Source organism: Corvus cornix, chromosome 1A (assembly GCF_000738735.6).
Source record: "Corvus cornix cornix isolate S_Up_H32 chromosome 1A, ASM73873v5, whole genome shotgun sequence".
Taxonomy (NCBI): domain Eukaryota; kingdom Metazoa; phylum Chordata; class Aves; order Passeriformes; family Corvidae; genus Corvus; species Corvus cornix.
The window spans coordinates 37,371,435-37,390,080 of NC_047057.1; the positions used below are offsets into that span (position 1 = coordinate 37,371,435).

Below are 18,646 nucleotides of genomic sequence, written 5' to 3' on the forward strand. Positions count from 1 at the left end.
TTAACTTTCTTTTATGAAACTTAACAGTTGTGAAATTTAGAATGCAAATGGAAGTGATACCTTAGGGACATTCCCAAGGCTTTCTCATATGCCTTTAGGTGATTGAAGGCAATATTGCAACGTAATTTTGTGTTTTCAGGAACTTGTTTGATTTTCAAGGAAATGTCTTATGTTTAGTCTAGCTTGTGTTACATGCGTGTTTCTCCTCATCTCTTATTTATACAGTCTTTCAGCTCACTTGCTAAAAGCACTTGATTATTTTCTGCCTCCAGAGGATGCTCTTGTTTTAGCAGGGAAAACATTTGACATAATAAAGAAGTAAATGCTGTGCTGGTAAATGATGACAGCCAAATCTTTTGTAGCCCATTATCATCTCTGTGGGTTTAGTTTACAGCCTGGAGCTGTTGGAAGGTTACAACACTGGACATATTTTACAAACAGAAGGAAGGCTGAGTACTTCAGAATTATGATGTACTCAAGAGGCATAGTTTTAGCTCTACTAATGTTAAAAATAGATCAGTCGTAGTAACTGAATTTTCTTGCATTAGAATTATGTCTAAAGCAGAGTAGTTTTTATCCCATTCATTATTACAGCCAGGTTCTTAGGCCTTGTCTGTTCAGTTACATGTATTTGTTTTACAAGTTTTACTAGATACTTTACTTTTAGCTAGCTTCATCAAGCAGCCAAGCCTAAGATGTGAGTTAGCTTATTATCAAGGAAGGTTGTATATTTGTTCATATTTCTGTTACTTTTAAGAAAGGAACACTGCAGTTTGATGATTTTTCAATGGCTTTTAAAAAATACTTATTAATGTGTAGTTCCTGGCTGTTAAGGGTTCTGCAACAGCTGTCACCAACACTGCTCTAAATATGATTTATCAGTAATTTTATTAGTTCATGAAAGAGGTTACAAATGAATTAGTAAATTACAGTTGTAACATGACAGAAAATCAAAGAAAAATGGCTTTGTTGTCTGAGAAGTAAAAAAAAAAAAATCATAAACCTGCTAATTTCACTGTCTTGAAGTTATATTGGCTTAATATTGTAGAGTAATGTTTCTATGTACAATAATAAGCAGTACTTCTAAGGAAGCATTTAAACTTTCTGGTGTAATGTTGTCTTTCTGCTGAAAGTGTAGTAATTTGGTCCCTGTTGTGCAACTTTAGGAGCAGGGAACCATCGCTATTTTATGGGATACCTGTTCTTTCTGCTTTTTATGATCTGCTGGATGATCTATGGCTGTATCTCTTGTGAGTAAATGTGATTTTTGGTTTGTTTTTTTTAATTGCTTCTAAGTACTTTATCTCCTTGTATGGATTTTTATAGATCTTTGCCTTACCAGAGTTTTGGGTATTTTTATCCCAAAATTGAGCTGGACATTAATATTTGACTATATTGGGTATTTTAATTTAGAGGATGACATTTTTCTTGTCCTAGATCCTTTTTTTCTTCATCATAGCCAAGTGTGTGCATATGTCATGTATTCAAGGAGTTGGGAAAGGAAGAGAGAGCAAGTAAAGCTCCTCTGGCACACTGTCATTTTCTTATTTAATTTAATGCATTCTAATGTGGGCATTATATGTTGCTGTACAATAAACATACCTTAAATCTTCCATATATTTTTTTTACTTTTTTTTTTCCTCTAGACTGGGGTTTCCACTGTGAGACAAGTTACACAAAGGATGGATTTTGGACCTATGTTACACAGATTGCTACCTGTTCTCCGTGGATGTTTTGGATGTTTTTAAACAGTGTGTTTCACTTCATGTGGGTGGCTGTGTTACTCATGTGTCAGATGTATCAGGTATGGAAGAGCACTTCAGTCATAGTGCTGTGTCTTGGGAGTGTCATAAGAATATCAAATAGTCCTGTCATTTAAATTTTCGTGTTCATTGTGCTAGACCAAGTGTTTAGTCTCTCAGCCTTGCTGGAGGAGGCAAGCATCTGCTATCTCTCAGTATTAGGCATCATTCAGTTCTCATTCACGTGGCCTTTTTTTTGTGCAAGAGGTTAAAATACCTGCCTCCTGCTTTCCATTCTCAGAATGACAAAAAGGTAAAACAGACCAGAGAAAGGCAATAAAGACTAATAGAGGATAAGAACTGTGGGATCAACTTATAATAATGCTGTGTGTCATTAACAGAAAGGGAGTGGTAGCTTGAAAGAGGATGCAACAATTTCTTACACTGCTTCGGTGTGAGTTGCGGCCACATTATTGTATTCTAATCTGACCAAACCCAAGTTTTCTTTACCCTTTCTAAGAAAAGTCATACTGAAAGCTTTGAAGTATGACTTGTCATTAATGTAGTATGACTTGACATGAGACTTAATCTTTCCAGAAAGATTTCCTGGAAATAGAAATTATCCTCTAATGCTTAGGTAAAACTTCTCGGTAAGTTTTAGGTTTTGTCCTCCATTTGTATAATATTCCTTACTTACTACATACATCAATTTCAAAATCTTATGGTTTATGTTTGTACCTGATAATTTCCCCAGTCAAAAACTTGTTTGTGAAAAGAAGGACTTCAAACCAGTAAATTTGGTCCTTTTTCAGTCTGTCTCTCATGCACTACTTGGTTGCATGTTTTTATGTGAACTAAATTACTTATTCTTCCTGTTTTAAGATATCTTGCTTGGGTATCACAACAAATGAAAGAATGAATGCAAGAAGATACAAGCACTTTAAAGTTACAACCACATCTATTGAAAGCCCATTCAAGTAAGTTTTAAAGCATATACAAATTTCTTACTTGTGTAGCCTTGCATACATTTGAATCATGCTGCTTGTTGAAACAGAACACACTTAAATACTTTTAGAGTATTTTCTCTACTTGCAGTGCTGAATCTTGTCAGCTATTTTCACAGTCACACATTCTATCCAGTTAAAGGAAGTAATTAATGTTTTGTAGTGTAGGGTGCATAAACACAGGAAAAAAATGCTTTCCAGCAGTGGTTGTATTTTACTGTAGAGTTTATGGAGAAATAAATATCCTCTTTATAAAGCAGATGCTCAAACCAGAGGTAGCTGCTTACTGCAGCATGTTGATGTTGACCTGGACATCCATTTCCACACCGGGCACTTTCTCCTGAGTAATACTTAATGTGCTGTTGAATTTGCTCTGCACAGTAGCTCCCCTTTCTCTCTACTGTGAGAAAAGAGGCTTTGCTTTCTTCCTGTTCATGAGGAAGAGCATGGGCAAAGCTATTTGTGGGGAAGGGAGCAGGATGTCCCGGGAACTGAAGTGGGTGTTGCATGGGTGAGAGCAAGCTGTTGCATACAGCTTTTGGGCATCAGTATGTAAAAGGGTAGGTTGGGATTCTGGTTTTTGTAGTGATGAGAGTGCAAGATCAAAGATGGGGGCTCAGGGATGAATAGTACTGGGATGAGAATACAGGGGCATGGAGCAGCTTGTGGAGCCAAAGCAAGACATAATTGAAGGCATGAGCCTGGTTATTGATGGGTTGAGAGCATGTAGCAAAAGGAGCTGAGAAAAGGCAAAAGCATGTCTCATCCTGCTGCTTGTGCTGTGTCTCCTGTGAGAGCTGCTGCTCTTTTAGGTGCCACACAGGGAAAAGGAGATAGGAGATGGGAATTGTGATCAGGAGCAGTCAGCATGGATTCACACAATCCTGTTCAATGTGCTCTAGGATGACCCTGGTTGAACCAGATGACCCACTGTGCTCCGTTTCAACCTTACCCATCCTGTGATTCTGTTGTGTAGCAGATGGATTTCTGTGCTAGAAATTTACATGGGGTTTTTTTAGTATCTCTTCGTACAAAACTTGTAGTGAGAAGCAGACAAGCATCTCTGTATGGTTGCAGTGTTCCTACAGAGTAGAGTTGTAACAAAAACAGATAATTGCCTGAAAAACACAGGGAGGTGCACAGAGTAGGAAAAACCTGCTAGTTTGATCCCAAATTACTGTCACATTCGCAAACCATTTTAACTGAAATAGCTGCTGTTATAAAAATTACTCCTGAAAATAACACCAGATGTCTGAAATAACTGACTTAGCATCACCTGTCACATGAAGCATTGACATCAAATAGTTTCATCTCCTTTTTGCTTAGACCTGCTCTCACATGTATCGTAACATGAGCTTCTCTTCCAGAAAACTGTGATCTGTTCAGCCTGTGTCTAATTAAGTTAAAAACCCCCGGCATGTTGGGAGATTTTATGTAGGTTTCTTAAATACTTGACAGTTAATTGATTCAGCCACAGAAAGTACTTGAATAGTTCATTTAATTAAGATAATGTTTTCTTAATTTTGTGTTGTCAAGGGACCTGGTTGATCCTAGACCTGCAGCTGGTGAACCAGTATGTATGCAGAAACAGATATCAGTAAAGATGGAAATTATTCTAGGAAGACATTCACTTCATGCCGCTTTGTCTTGCATACATCTGTACAATGCAACTGTCCTCTTAGAATAGGATCTGAATTACCATGCTGTGCTACATGGTGGTGGACTCCTAGTAACACGTTTTGGTAGATAGTGGAAAAAAACTGGTGTCTTGGTTATGCCCAAGGATCAAACATTCACCAGTCTGGAATAATTCTGAAAAGAGTTGATTTTCTAAAGTTAGAAACTTTAAGGGTGAAGAAGCAAACTTGTAGGTAGGCAAAAAATGTTGTACTTCATTAGATGAGCTATGATACTGCTTGCTAACATGGTTTTTTTTTATGTTTTCAGCCATGGATGTATAAGGAACATTATAGACTTCTTTGAATTCAGATGCTGTGGTCTTTTTCGGCCTGTTATTGTGGACTGGACAAGGCAGTATACAATAGAATATGACCAAACTTCAGGATCAGGCTACCAGCTAGTGTAGCACCACCTTCATCCTGTGAGCATATCATACTGAGTGGTGCCTGAAAAATTTTCTCTCTCTCTCTCAACTCCGCATCCCTTGAAGAGTAGCATGCTGTGTGTAGGGCTGATGATGAATCATAAAGGTACCTTCTCTTCATCAGAATTTTATTAACAAAAGTAAAAATGGACAGAATAAACTGCCAAACCTGATAAGGAAGAGGAGGAAGATCAAAAAGGGATTTTAACAATTCTTAACATGAGAATTATTCATGACAGCATATTCACAGTATTTGTTATCGGGTTTTTTATTTAAGGTCTTTCACAATGGAGCATGAGATTACTGAAGTATTGACATAAGTAGTTATATTGTGCTGAGCAGAAAAATTTGTATCCCAGTATCAATAATTCCATTGAAACAAGAATCTAGAATATAAAACTAAATTTCATGATACAGAGTTCACTGATCGCTATGTTGTAGTTCCTGTAATGGGATTTTTTTAATACAGATTTTCTGTAGTAAGATGTACATTGAAAAATGTGCTTTTCAGTACTGTCGTAAACATCCTATGGTGGGGATCCCCTGTAACATGTTAAGTTATAGCAGTAGGGCACGTCAGGTAATGCTGAGTAAAATATGTTGCCCACGTTTTTTGGTGATTGTTTTTGCCACCAGTTAGTGGTACAGCTAAATACTTGTAATAATCCTGTTCTGAAATAATGTAGTCTGAAATAAACAACTGCACCAATAAGGAAAGCTTTTCTGTCAAAGCCCTGCTTAAATGCATGATACACCTGTAAAATTAGTTTACAGTATATAATGTTCAGGGAAAAAAAAAGTGGGGAAAAATAATTATCTTTGAAGTAATTGTATAAGCAACTTACAAACTAGCAATGTTTTAGTATTAGGTTTGGTCCTCATGCAGTACAGTGTAGTGTATTTGGAGACATGTTGGATGAGAAATTACATGGGGGATACCACAGATGTGAAAGCAAAAGTCTCAGTTATTAAAAGACAAGATAGATTTAAATTGAATGCAATTGCAGAAGAAGAACCCAAAGCTGCCTGAAATGCTTATTTCATTTGGATGTGAAATAATGGAACCCAAACTTTAACAAAACCAAAAAATTAAGAATCCCCATAATAGCACGTGTGCACAGAAAATGCAGAGCAGTGTTCTGAAGAAGATGGTGTATTGGCACGTGGAAATTGCCCTTAATTTCTGTTTTTAAGTTCTCATGCTACAGATGTGTTTGGAAGGTAAGGAATGATCTGAAATTGCATTCCAAAGGGGCTTTTCTTGAATGTGATGCACTGATTTTTGTTATGGTGTTTTCATATACTCATAGTGAATTGTTCACTGCTTCCTTAACTATTGTTTACAGAGAGACTGAGAATCAGGTTAGTTCTCTTCTAAGTGCTGTAGCAACCCAGTGGTTCAAGGAACCTGTGAGGGGAGTTTGGGGAGGGACCTGAAAGCAGATGTCTGAGACCAGTGTAAAGAATGTGTATCTGTATATAAATAATTTATCAAATACTTTTCTCTCTGTGAGTGTGTGTTTAGTGTATTTAAAGCTGCTCATTTTCATTTTATTCAACCAAAAAAGTGTAGGAAGATATCTAATGAGCTTTTAGTGATGTTAAATATTGCTGTTAATAGGCATTATGCCCTGCAAATTCACTGCATGTTTGATGCTTGGCAAAATTAGCATTTTCTGTAATACGCAGATTACAGGTAATAAAGCAATCTAGTGGTATTCCCGGCCCTTGCCTTAGTAAGAGGAGCAGTGAAACTGTAAATAGTTGATGTTCAGTATTTGCAAGTAAACATTTTTCCTGTAGTTGTTCATTGATCTCAAGACACACACTTAGTTTGCAAGTACCAGATATCAGGATTTACAGAAGTGCAGCATTAGAGCCCTTGAATGTTTAATACTGGAAAAATCAACATTGTCTTGGACACTTTTAAGAGGAGAGGTTTGGGTATAGGGGTGGCAAGAAGCTTTGGCTACTGTTGTCAGACAAAATTTGTAATCCTAACAAAAACATGCTCTATTTCTGTGAAAACAATTGACTTCAGTTATCCATATTTTTTCTAATCAGAAAAAAGCATGAAAGCTTTACAGTATGGTTTTTTTTAATCACCAATGACATTCTTCAATTTTGTTCTTTTTTTTTTTCCCCCCCCACATTTTAGTTGGGGGTCGGTTGACTTGAGGAGTTTCAATACACTTCATTAAATATCACCCAGCCACCAGAAGAGCAGTTCAGTGTGTGATGCAAGTTTTGGTCACAGTTTCCCAGTAGCATTAACTGCCATGAATTGCATCATGCACTCTGTGTCAAAAATGTTTGCAAAAGAAGAGGTGATCCTTGGTAGCACGTAGCGAGTTCTGCACTATTTACGTGTCAGTAGCTCTCTGGTGACAGTTTTGTTGAGACCTGCAGAATGTGAGCGATAGTAGGTAGTTGTGAAGATTAACACGCTTATATGGATTTGGGATGTATGAAGTTTCCAGTGCAAAATGTAACCTGTCTTGAGTAACACTGAATTGTTGATGTGAAATCATAAAGCAAGCAGGGGGGAGCCAACTATGCAGCATTTTTCTGTCAAGTTATCAGACTTAAAATTCACTTGTTGAACCAAAACTGCATTGCTTCTGAAACTTAAGCTGATCCAGACCAACAGCAGATCAGACCAACTTAATCTGACATAGGTAGAATAAATAGGAATTTTGTCTTGGCCCTAAACATGTGCTGTTTCTTTGCAGGTTTTTGTATTCTTTGATGTCCACCAGATTTTTTTTTTCAATTAATGTGTAAAACAGCATCACTACATTTTAAGCTGTGGATTTTTTGTATATTATTTATAACTGTGCCAAGTATTATTTTAATACTGTCGAGATCTTGATGTGTATTACATTGTGAACAAAAAAAAATCTGTAAAATGTTTAATAAACTAGCTCTCCTTACATAAATTAAATCTGTTAAATTTTGTAAGTTATTAATCAAATAAATATTGACTCTTAGATGCAGTGTTTGTATTGACTTGGGGTGTGATTTCATACAGTGTAGTTTCTGTCCAGTTTCAGAAGCCTTTCTGGAAAGATGTGCAGGTGTCTTACAGATGGCATGCACCCAAATCTGTACAGATGTGAAATCCTGTGAGTTACTACACTGTTTTGGTAAATTACACATTTGCACTACTAATTAAAGTTAGCATTCACTAATTAAATATTCCTGTCTTTTGAGCGAAGCATGCTGGCAAGGTAACATTTCTTAGGGGAGAATTCCATCTGGGGAATGTTTCATGTGGCCTAATGTACTTAGATAATGACATTTGAGGTATTCTAAGGGTCAACCAGACATCTACATAGGGCTAGGATGTGTCACCAAGATGTGTGCTTCTGGGTGGCACTTGCAGGAGAGAGAGTACCTTGACTCTTCTGCTCCATGCTAAAGGTTAAAGTTTGAGTAGAAACAAGGTAACAATGCAATGGAATTTAATCAGGATATTTATAACCAGCAGTATGTATGTGAAAGTATAAGGCTAGGACTTAGGAGCACATCTAAAGGGAAGAAAAAGTGCTTTCTACTGAGTGTTGGATTGGTATTGGCACTGAGAATTGGTTGTGGTGTTCTCCCCTTCCCCAAGCAATGTTCCTGGTGAGGCTGTGTCCAGGCTGACACCCTGTGGCTTGTCAGGTGAAGACCAGGGAAGGTACTTTCTTCCAGAAAGAACGACTGTCGACCTTCTGTGCTGAAGATCTCCATCCAAGATTTGCAGTGCTCCATCAGAGGAATTGCTGTGCTTGGGAGTCCTGATGATTTAAAAGCTGGTTCCTGGGTTTGGTTTTTTTTGGAAAGAAGCCAGCCCTCTGCACCCTCATTACGCCTTGACTAGATTCAGTGGCTTGCACCTCCCATTAGCTGCCTTTTAGTAAAATCAGACTTTTTTGCTATGAAAGCAATGTCTATGGTAGGAGTTAGCAGGACTGAGAGTTTTTCCCCAGGTTTTCTAGGCTGTGCGGTTACTTGCTGCCTCACTCCCACCTGAAATGTGCTGCTTCAGAGTTACTGTTGTGTTTTCCAGCTCTAATCTTTCCTGCTCTGTGAACTGGACAAGCTCTTGGGTCACATTTTGAGCTGGCTTGTTTTTCCTCCTATCCACATGGTTCCTTTATGACCTGTACAAAATGCTCTTTGTGTATTATTTTGAGTAGTACATATTTTTCTAATTAGTCTTTTGGCTTGAACTGCTTCACTGCCTCAGACCACAGTCATAGATCTTGCTTGAAACTGCTTTAGAACGTGCTGACACACTTGCTTAATATTTTGTTGCAGCATTCCCAGTCTTGAATGTGTTTCCATAAAGTCAGTGCTGTGAAGGATTCTTTTATCCCCAAAAAGTATCAGCCTGCTTTGCAAACCAGACAAGAGTTTCAAAGTTCTTTTTTTTTTTTAACCTAACTTCTTAATCTGCAGCTGTCTCGGTGGAGTATTCCTGCGCAGTAAGTTCTGTGCATAACAGCACCTCAATATCAAAGCAAGCACAGCCCCCCAGAATATTCCAGTGAAAATGGTTTGGTTTTCATCTACTAGAGACTCTGTAGCAGAGACAGGCAGCCATTTAGGCACACAGTTACCCCTGATCTGTCACTTTCAGGCTGTGTACAGAGCAGTAGATTAAGATTTACTGCTTCTGTGCAGTGAGCAGCTCGCTGCCTTGTACACACATATATGATGGTATGATACTGGAGGAGAGTGATTCAGCTCTGAGGGCCATGACTATGTTATGTCCAGCTTTCAGCAAAGCTCTGCATCAAGTCTATAAGCACCGTTTTTCCACCCCTGAAGTACCCCAGCAACACTCCCCTCACTTTTATTGCTGACAAAGTAGGCAACACTTGGATTTAGGGTATATCAACAAGCAAAGCTTTATTGAATTGTTACTAAGTATTAAAAGTGTTACAGTGTGATACACAAAGCAAGGAAAAAAGCAGTGTGTGTGTTTGTTTTTCAAATCATCGGCTGAAGGTACACTACAGTAACTAGTATCTGTTTCACAGTAGTTAGTAACATTTAAGAAACTCTTGTTCCTTCTAGCAGGATCTCAGCAGAGCTGAAGGGCATTTTTAGCCCCCTCACTGGGCGTGAACAAGGGCACCTGCTCCCTGGCCGTACCCAAATCCCTTGGGGCCAAAGTTCTTCGCGTAACAACCTGTGAGAAAGATGAAACGCAGTAGCTGAGTCTTCTGGCACATTAATTGAGAACAGCACTGTCTAGGCTAAGACTCAGCTGCTTCTCCTGAGTCACTAGAATATCCCCCTGGGAAGCAATGCTTAGAAACATTCTGTTAAGCTGCATAACTGCCAGGACTGAACTCAGTAGCCAGGACTGGTCAGTCCGTGTAGCTCCCAGCTCACTCTGTGAGAGCAACTCACACGTTGGTTCTGTGGCTTGGTATCTGTTAAGGCATTTGTTATCATCAAACCACTGTGTGGATCAAGTTTGTATCTACAACCATGCAAGAAGGTATGGCAGGATGCTTGCTGGCTTGTTTCCTTACTCTGTTCAGGCAGAGGGTACAGGCTGCTGCTGCATTTCTCAGTATGTGATGTTTTGCTTGATGCAGATCTCAACTACATCAGCAGCTTCAGTAATACCTATTTCATTTTTTTACTCTATTCCTATGGCTTACAGAGCACTTCCATGTTAACATGAGCCTGAAAGTTTCTTATATCAGCAATATATTGACCGTCTGTCCTTGTAAGACATTACCTTGAACCATAAACAAATGGTCTTTGCTTCTTTTCTCACCTTTACAATAGATTTCTCCCTCTTTTTCAGTTAGGGTTGTAGATTCTAGGCTTTTTCCACACTTGGCACATCGGAAGCAGTTCTTGTGCCATGGCTAGAGAAAAAATAAAAATAAAAATACAGTATTAATACACAGAATGCCCAAGTTGGTAAAAACCCACATTAACTGCATCAGTGTTGATTACAGACTGGTGCAATGAAAACCAGCTGAAGTGCATCAGTAGCGCACAAGAGCATCTGTATTTCTGTGAGCAGCACAAAGCTCCAGATTCCACCCAGCATCCTGCTCAGAGCAGCATTTTGAAAGGTTTGGGCTGCTCTGATCAATTCAGAACACATCGTGGCTCTCTGTAGCGAGTGAGTCAGACAGCTGGCAGACTGACATGCAGTTTTACATGCTATTTCCAGAGACCATCCCCTTTTTGCTGAAACATTCAGCCTCCCTCACAAGCTGCATGCCACAAGTTTCCTCTTCTGGGTAAGGGCTTCTGTAGTCTGCTTCAAGTCTCTAGCATGAGATGATACTGAATCTTCACCCCTGAAGTCTAAGGTGATTATTCATCACCCTGCATTTCAAGTGCTTTTCTTTTTTTCAATTAAGTTGATTGATTTGACTATTTCCAGTGCAAAGAAATGCAATTTTAAGGTAACTGCCCTGCTGTTGGTTCCCTGCTGGGACTGACATAACACACTTTGCTCAATTTAAAGTCCACGTAACAGGTACAAAACAGCACATGCAGTTCCTTACCTTTCCAGCTCCTATTACTTTCTCTGCTGCATAAACAGAATCACCACACCTGGAGCATTTCTCTGTCCCTCCAAACTTCTGAGCAAACTTGGAAGGGTTTGGATTTGTGGTGGGCCGGTGAGGAGAAGGCGTGCTGAAAGAAACAGGACATTTGTTTTCTCTACTCTTTTACTAAATGATCTCTTGCTCTTCTTAGTAACATGAACAGACCAGCATCCAACACATGGTACAGAATACAGTACTGCTGCAAAACTGTAAGAGAAGTAAGTTACCAGCAAGGCTATCCAATTACACTTGGTAGGGAAAAAAACAAAGCCACAACAACAAAAAGAGAAAGGCCGTGCTTTAAAGGATAAAAAGAAGCTACTGTAAAGGCTAATTTCCTGAGAAGCCTTCCCCTTTTTACTTAACTAGAAGAGCTGAACTCTATCAGGACATGGATTTTTCAGATAGTAAGCTACAAATAATTCTGTCAAGTTCCTGTCCACTGATTATAATCAGGAACCTGAATGGATCACTGAACCTGGCTGGAGAGCATACATCATATAAACGTTAAGCAATAATTTAGGAACTTGCATGAAGCAAGCTGTGAGACATACCTCAGCTTCTTTCCACATGCTTTGTTTTACAGCAAGAACTTAATCAGACTAGGAATGTTTATTATTTAATGTGACTTTTGGTTTTGGCTATAATTAAGCATAATTAAGTTCTTCATCTGCTAGTTAAAAATTCATTCTGCTTGTAGCCCCAGATTCTCAGCTGTCCAAATCCATCCCAGCAAGAACCTGTTGAACATTTCCAGCTTATTTAGGAGAGCAATGTGAGACGCACAGTCACCTCTGTGAGCTCATGCAACGCCATCAGCAGCTCCATAATCCAATCCCCTATGGCTCATTCATAGGATGAGCGTGTCCTTGCTTGCACGAACTCCTGCTTCTGCTCTTCCGACTCACATGGTCACCAGTGGGAGCTTTGTGCAATGCAGGTTCAATGCCCTGCATTCAACTAGACTGGGATGTTTTGCAATATGTCTATTCCAAACATGAACATAAACAAAACCCAGCCTGAAAGACTCCCCTGAAACTGAAGGACAAGGGCCATGCACCCCCCCAACTCCGTTTACTCACCTCTCAGGCTTGATGCCTAGTCTCTCTCCCCGGTCCATGTTCAGCGTGCCTGCCCCTTGGCCATATCCGTAACCTTTTGGGCCATACTTTTTCCCATAGCAAGATTTGCAGTAAACTTCAGCATCATGAATTGCTACAGTTGTGCTGTCCAAGTTTTTCCGGCAGACCACTGGAGGTAAAAGAAAAAGTTAAACTGCCTTGAGGGACTATTTCCATCAGCACACATAGTAAGCCAAAAATCAAGTGAGAAGTGATGTTATGGGTTTCCCTATCCAAAATCCTTCCCATTAGGCTGTGGGACCACCAGAGATTAGAGGGAGGAAGTTGCTGTTTGAATTTGTGATTTATGCTTAGCCCTGTAAAGGGCTCTATTCCTTCCCACCTCTTCATGACCGTGACATTTAAAGCCTGGAAACTTGCTGTGGTTTGATGAATGAGGCTGCTCAGAAACCCAGAGAGGGCAGTCAGCAGTTTCCCTTGATAGATGCCATACAGCATGAAGCAAAAGCCTATCAGTACAGAGGAGCCCCTGTCCTGCCCTTTTGGCCAGGGTGGGGCTGGGTAAAATTCCAAACCTTCAAGGTTCCTCCCCTCCCCCCCCACCTCAGTACTGCTTCAGGGCAGAGCTGGGGCTGGTTCACAGCTGTCACCGGAGGGGCTGTGCTTTTCTGGCCTTCCTACATTGTCCTTCAGCACAATGCAAGCCCTCTACTCAAGGTTACAGTAGAAGGGAGAACTATTTCCTTCTTAAACCTCCTTTTGTATGCCAACTGGCACGCTCTTTCCATCTGCAACAGCATTATGCCCATGAGAAAGAATTCGGGGAGAAAAAAAGAAACACCCTTATGAATTTTTTGTTTAAAGATTTTAATGTCTTCAAACCACTGGGTGACCTTTGCTTATGACATTCACTAGCTCCAAGGTTCTTTTATTATAAGACACTAATATCCAATAAGTAAATCAATTAATGCATGTTTGTTAAGTCTACAGACTTTAACCACAACAGAAGTATGCACTAAGGAAAAGCATGTATTCAGACACACTAGAGCCATTGTTTGACTGTAAGTTCCAGGTTTCTTTTAATAGTAACTCCCATAAAAGGCTGAAAATGAGGCAGACGATGCATCTAATCTTCGGTTTTTGTGACCACTGTAGAGCTCAAGGAAAGGAGCGTAGGTGTGCTGAGGCTCTCAATGCCAGCATAGCACAGCACAGCACAGCAAAGTTAGGCAGCAGACTTAACAGCAAACTTGTTTGAGGGGCCCAGCTGTAACTGCAGCCAATATAAGAGGGCTAAACCCTAGCTCTGCCCATATGTATTAATCACCAACAAGTGGGGCAAAACCTAATGCTTGCAATAAGGTAAAATTCTCTGATTCAGACAGGCTGTCTGCTTGCAAAGTAGGAGCCTCCAATTCACAGGGACCCTTTGTTCCCGTCATCTAAGCAGAGGTATTTTCAGCAGAGAAAGTGATTTTCAATGCCTCACTGGGCTTGTTGGTTGGACTGGAAAATAATGCTTTGGACTCCTTTCATCTGAAATAAACCACAGGCCCCTGTGCCAAGAAAATTTAGTTTTTTGGCTGTGCTAAAGCATCAACAACTCAGCCGTGCTCAGGCGCACCAGTGCCCTGGTCTGTGCAGGACTCCAGGGCAGCAGTTTGATAACTGCTCCTTCAGCTTCTGCCAGCCCCAGGACCACAGGGAGAAGCCCAGCTGAGCTCAGATCAGTGCAAACAGGGCTCTGCCACTGGGCTTTCTCCTCTGCATGAGCAACACTTAAGCCAGGTTTCCAACCTAGGGATCCCTTAGACTTCTGAGGAAAAGGCTGGCCAGCGTGCAAATGGATGTGCTCTGCTCTGAGACATACATCCTACCCCTTGGTATGATAAAACCTCTGCAGGAGGTGAGCTCTCCCCTTGGGACTGCCAAGCCCAGGAAGCATGTGGGGAAGCAGGAACCAACCCCAACACATGATGGACAAAGCTGCCACCCCCAGTGGACAGGTACCAGCAGAGTCTGGGATATCTCCTGTGAACCAGCACCTTGCTGCTGTGATCCCTGCAGCAGTGCCAGGAGAGATTTTGGAGGGGAATACTTACTGCAGAGGAAGCAGCACCGGTGGAAGCTCCTCCCGTCGCACTGCACCTCCTCAGCATGGTAGACAGTGCGGCCACAGGCACCACATTTGTTGCCACCTCCCCAGTTCGGCATGGTGGTTCTGTGTGCCCTGCCAGGCAGGAGGGGAGAAGGGGAGAGATTTGTTAAACACAGTGTCCTCCACCACCCTGGCCCCAGGACAGCTGGGGCTACAGGCTCCTTCCTTTAAACCAGATCTGTGAAGTTTGTGTGGCATCAGAGCACAACCCTGCAATTTCATCAACTGTTCGAAAACGTGACCTTCCACTGTGTGAGAAGTTTTTGGGATCAGTTCAACTTCCCTCCTCTTCAGATGCCAGACCAGACTTAAAGGCTTAGGCAGGCTCTCTACGGCTATTTGTAAAAGCAGACGAACTGGCAAGGGGAACAGAGACTGCGGCTGCTGAACAGCAAGAAAAACAGAGACACGGTCTTCACGAGCCATGTCCTCTGTCCCTGCCTGGGGATTTTGAAAGTTACGTAAATTGGATATGCACAAATTACAGTTTTATGCACAAGAGCTTTACTGCACCTGGAGCAAATGCCCCCCCAGATGGATATAATTTCAGTTTCTATGCTTCATTAATGCTGGGCCTCTCATCTGATAGAAGCAAACCAATTGTGCCAACAATGGCATTTTATTTTACTGAAGGGCCTGTCATTTGGGATGTGGTACAAGCCAAAGTTCACTTCGCCAGAAAACCACTTATTAGGGCTGTAGGAACATTCTGAACTCCTCTGAGATCACACCTGCACCTCAAAGAAGTTTAAGGGGGATTATTTTCCAGGGACTCCACCCCGATTACATGAACTGCACCTTTACCAGGCAGGTATATCAACCAAACCCAACTGCTCAAGTAGCCACAGCTGATTTAAAAGGAAGTGAAACCCCTCTCATGCATTACTTTGCAATGGACACTCAGAAAACTGTGGGGACAGGCACCTCACTCATTGTGTCAACCTGTACCCTTGGGAACAGTCTCTTACATTAAGCCAGAAGCAGTGGCTGCCCCATCTCAGGCTGATCTGCCCCCTCCTGAACTCCCCTGCACTCCCTGTCACCACCGCCAGCAGTTCCCCCCCAGCTCGACTAGGAGCTCCTCCGGCTCCTCCCATTAACTGCCCGGGGTTAAAGTTCCAAAGCGGAGCCCTGCCCATCATCTTCGGGATTTCTGAGGCTTTCTTCCCGCCACCACCACCACGAGCTAACACAGCCGTGTTTGCTGAAGGCTCATCTCTCAGTCAGCCCTGAACTGCCCTTGGCTTGTCACTGCTGTTCAATGCTGGTTTGCTCTCACCAGCACAGAGGCCAACACAGCCAGACAGGGTTACTGCCTCGGCAAGCTTAACCTAGCAGAGCTGCACTCATCACCCCCACTGCTCCTTACTGATGCTCATTTCACACAGGGTTTTTGGGCGAGGAGCATGGTTTGCCCACTGGAAGCCCAGAGGGCACCTCCTGCCACCCTACCCCACCAGCAATGCCATTCCCTCCCTGCAGAGTCCCCACAGCAGCACAAGTCAACTACCAAGGAGGGAGGCTGGGAAGGAATTTCTTGGGAGCTTCTGACTTTTCTCTGCAAAACTCACCTTCAGTTACGCTTAGAAGCTCTCCTAGGCCTGACAAGGAGAAGATACACACAACAGCATCCCCACTCAAAGCCCACAGCCTGCTGCCTTGAGTTAACTTTGCACTCATCCCTCTGAGCCAGAAGCAGAAGACTACCAATCTCCAGTTGCCTCCCTGGCCAACAGGGAGGAACTGGAAGTGCCACCACGGGGTGCCAGACAGGAGCACTTTTCTTCAAGAGCTCCTTTCTCTGAGGGGCCCCTCTCCCAACGTGTGGGACAGGCCTCAGTGCAGAGCGAGCCACCTCATGCCCCAAGCAAGGTAGAGCAGACTCGCAAACCACAACTGAGAGCAGCAGTTTTGGCTAAGCCTGAATTAAGTGACCCATCTTGCTTGGTCCTGCCCCAGCAGCATGAGCAGCAGTTCAGCAGTTTTAGGGATGCAGGGTAGGATGTGTGGTTCCCAAGTAAGACATGCTGCCAGGTAGCTGCTACAAGACCTTTGTCCAAGACAAGCAGACAGCCATTCATGGCATGTGGGAAAATAAGATTAGTTTATTAAACTCAATTGGGGCACCTTAGGTACATTCCTAAGCAACAGCTTAGGAAACTTCCTCAGAGTGGCTGAGCAGTGCCATTTGCACACTGACACCAGTTACTGAGATGGCCCTTTGTTTAATACTTCCATGGGATTAGCATCATTACTGCTCCATGGTTTAGCACTAATACCCTGACCTAGCTCATAAAATTAGTTTTATGACATTTCCTACTTTGCTTTTGTCATTCTTGGCACAACTGTACAGTCTAAAAATCAAGATTCCATTTCTTTTATTCAAGTGCTTGGCTGTGCTACCACACAGCAGCTGACATCAATCACAGCAAAGAGCGTCCTTAGTTAAAGGGAATATAGGCTGCACAACGCTTTGGAAAAGGAATGCATGGACTGGAAAAAAAAAAAAAGAAAAAAAGGAGGAGAATAGATTCCTTTTCACTCTGTATGCTTTCCAAAATGTAAATGGTATTTGGTACAAGAACTACTTCTGTCTTTTCCTCTCATCACAACCATGCTCATGTTCTTTTGTGCATTGACATGAGCCTACATTATTTTAATCATTTTGTTAACAAACAGTAATTTAGTTTTCATGCACACTAGACCTGAGGACCTGAATCAGGTTTCCCCAGCTTTGCCCCAGATTTCACATACAATATTGGGCAACCCAGGGTGCAGCTCCACCCTTTCTTCCCGAGAGAGACAAAATACTAGACGACCCGACAACCATTAGCTAAACTAAAATCTTCTGATAAGGACTTTGGGAATTCATTAAATGAAAACCAAAAAGGAACTGAAGTCGGTACTTCAAGGTGACCATATGCTCTTCCAGAGAAGGTATTTCCATTTATCCTCCCCATGATGTTCCCATGAAGGCTTGCGTGGGAACAACGGCAATATTTCCTCAGTTACTCAGCAGCAGGAGCTCTCTCCCGGCAGCGCTGTCCCGGAGGCGCCTCAGGGGCGAGGGGCTGGAGCCCTGCAGCAGCCCCGGGCAGCACCGGCCCGTCCTGCTGCCCAGGGCTCCTTCCAGAGCTCCACAGGGAGCAGGCTCACACCTCCAGTGCCGCCTCAAGCCTGCCCTGCTCCCTCGAGACTCTCTGGCTGCTTCATGCAGGCCTCCGGGGAGCTCAAGAGCAGCAATTAAATACCCAGGTGATCTCGCTGCCAGCACCAACAATTTTGGCTGTCGGCTGTCGGCTGCGGCTTGATGGCAGCTGCTTGTACCCAGCACGTCATCCGGACAAGCCACGGCAGCCGCCGAGTCCTTTCCGACCCGTTTGTTAACAGCAGCTCTAATTCAAGAGACCTAGGCCAGCCGCAAGGCAGACACACAGGAATTCCAGGCTAGCCAGTTATCCCGGACGGCTTTTTCGGCGGCCCGTCGGGGGAGCCCGGTGCGTGGCAGCTCCGTCATTAGAGCAGCCCAGCAGCAGGAGCGGGTGCGCACCGCCTCCCCCGCGCCGGCACCGGCTCGCGTTGTGCCGCTCGCCACCGCCGACCCCTGCCCGGCCCGGGGTCCGCCCGCCCCAGCCGCTGCCCCGGCGCTCACCTCGGCTCGGCTCGGCTCGGCTCGGCTCGGCTCGGCTCGGCTCGGCTCGGCGCGTCTCGGCTCGGCTCGGCTCGGCTCGGCTCGGCTCGGCTCGGCTCGGCTCGGCTCGGCTCGGCTCGGCGCGTCTCAGCGCGGCGCGGCCCCGCGGCGGCTTAAAGAGCCAGGGCGGAGCCATGAGGGGCCCGGCCCCGCTCCCGGCGCGGCGCTGCCCGCGCTGGGCCGGCCGAGGCCGAGGGACGGGAGGGTTCGGCCCTGCCCTGCCCTGCTCCGCTCCGGCCACCCCGGGAGGCAGCAGGAGATGTCCCAGCTGCAGCCTCGGACCGCAGGAC

At 43.2% G+C, this 18,646-nt stretch overlaps 2 protein-coding genes across 2 annotated transcripts in view; one reads left to right on the forward strand and one right to left on the reverse strand.

Annotated features, from left to right (window-relative positions):
* Positions 1–7,846, forward strand: part of ZDHHC17 (zinc finger DHHC-type palmitoyltransferase 17) — a 67,805-nt gene extending 59,959 nt beyond the window's left edge. Inside the window, exons 14-17 of the mRNA XM_010413715.2 lie at positions 1,167–1,250; positions 1,647–1,804; positions 2,625–2,719; positions 4,694–7,846. Coding sequence (XP_010412017.1) covers positions 1,167–1,250; positions 1,647–1,804; positions 2,625–2,719; positions 4,694–4,832 — 476 coding nt within the window. The 3' untranslated portion in view covers positions 4,833–7,846. The remainder of the gene's footprint in view (positions 1–1,166; positions 1,251–1,646; positions 1,805–2,624; positions 2,720–4,693) is intronic.
* Positions 7,847–9,723: 1,877 nt separating this feature from the next.
* On the reverse strand, positions 9,724–18,357 carry CSRP2 (cysteine and glycine rich protein 2). The gene is made up of 6 exons (XM_039571457.1): positions 18,318–18,357; positions 14,610–14,737; positions 12,508–12,676; positions 11,381–11,513; positions 10,633–10,726; positions 9,724–10,032 (listed from the first exon to the last, which is right to left on the reverse strand). Exons 2-6 carry the CDS (start codon positions 14,719–14,721, stop codon positions 9,956–9,958), a joined length of 585 nt encoding a protein of 194 aa, XP_039427391.1. The 5' UTR covers positions 14,722–14,737; positions 18,318–18,357; the 3' UTR covers positions 9,724–9,955.
* Positions 18,358–18,646: the final 289 nt, after the last annotated feature.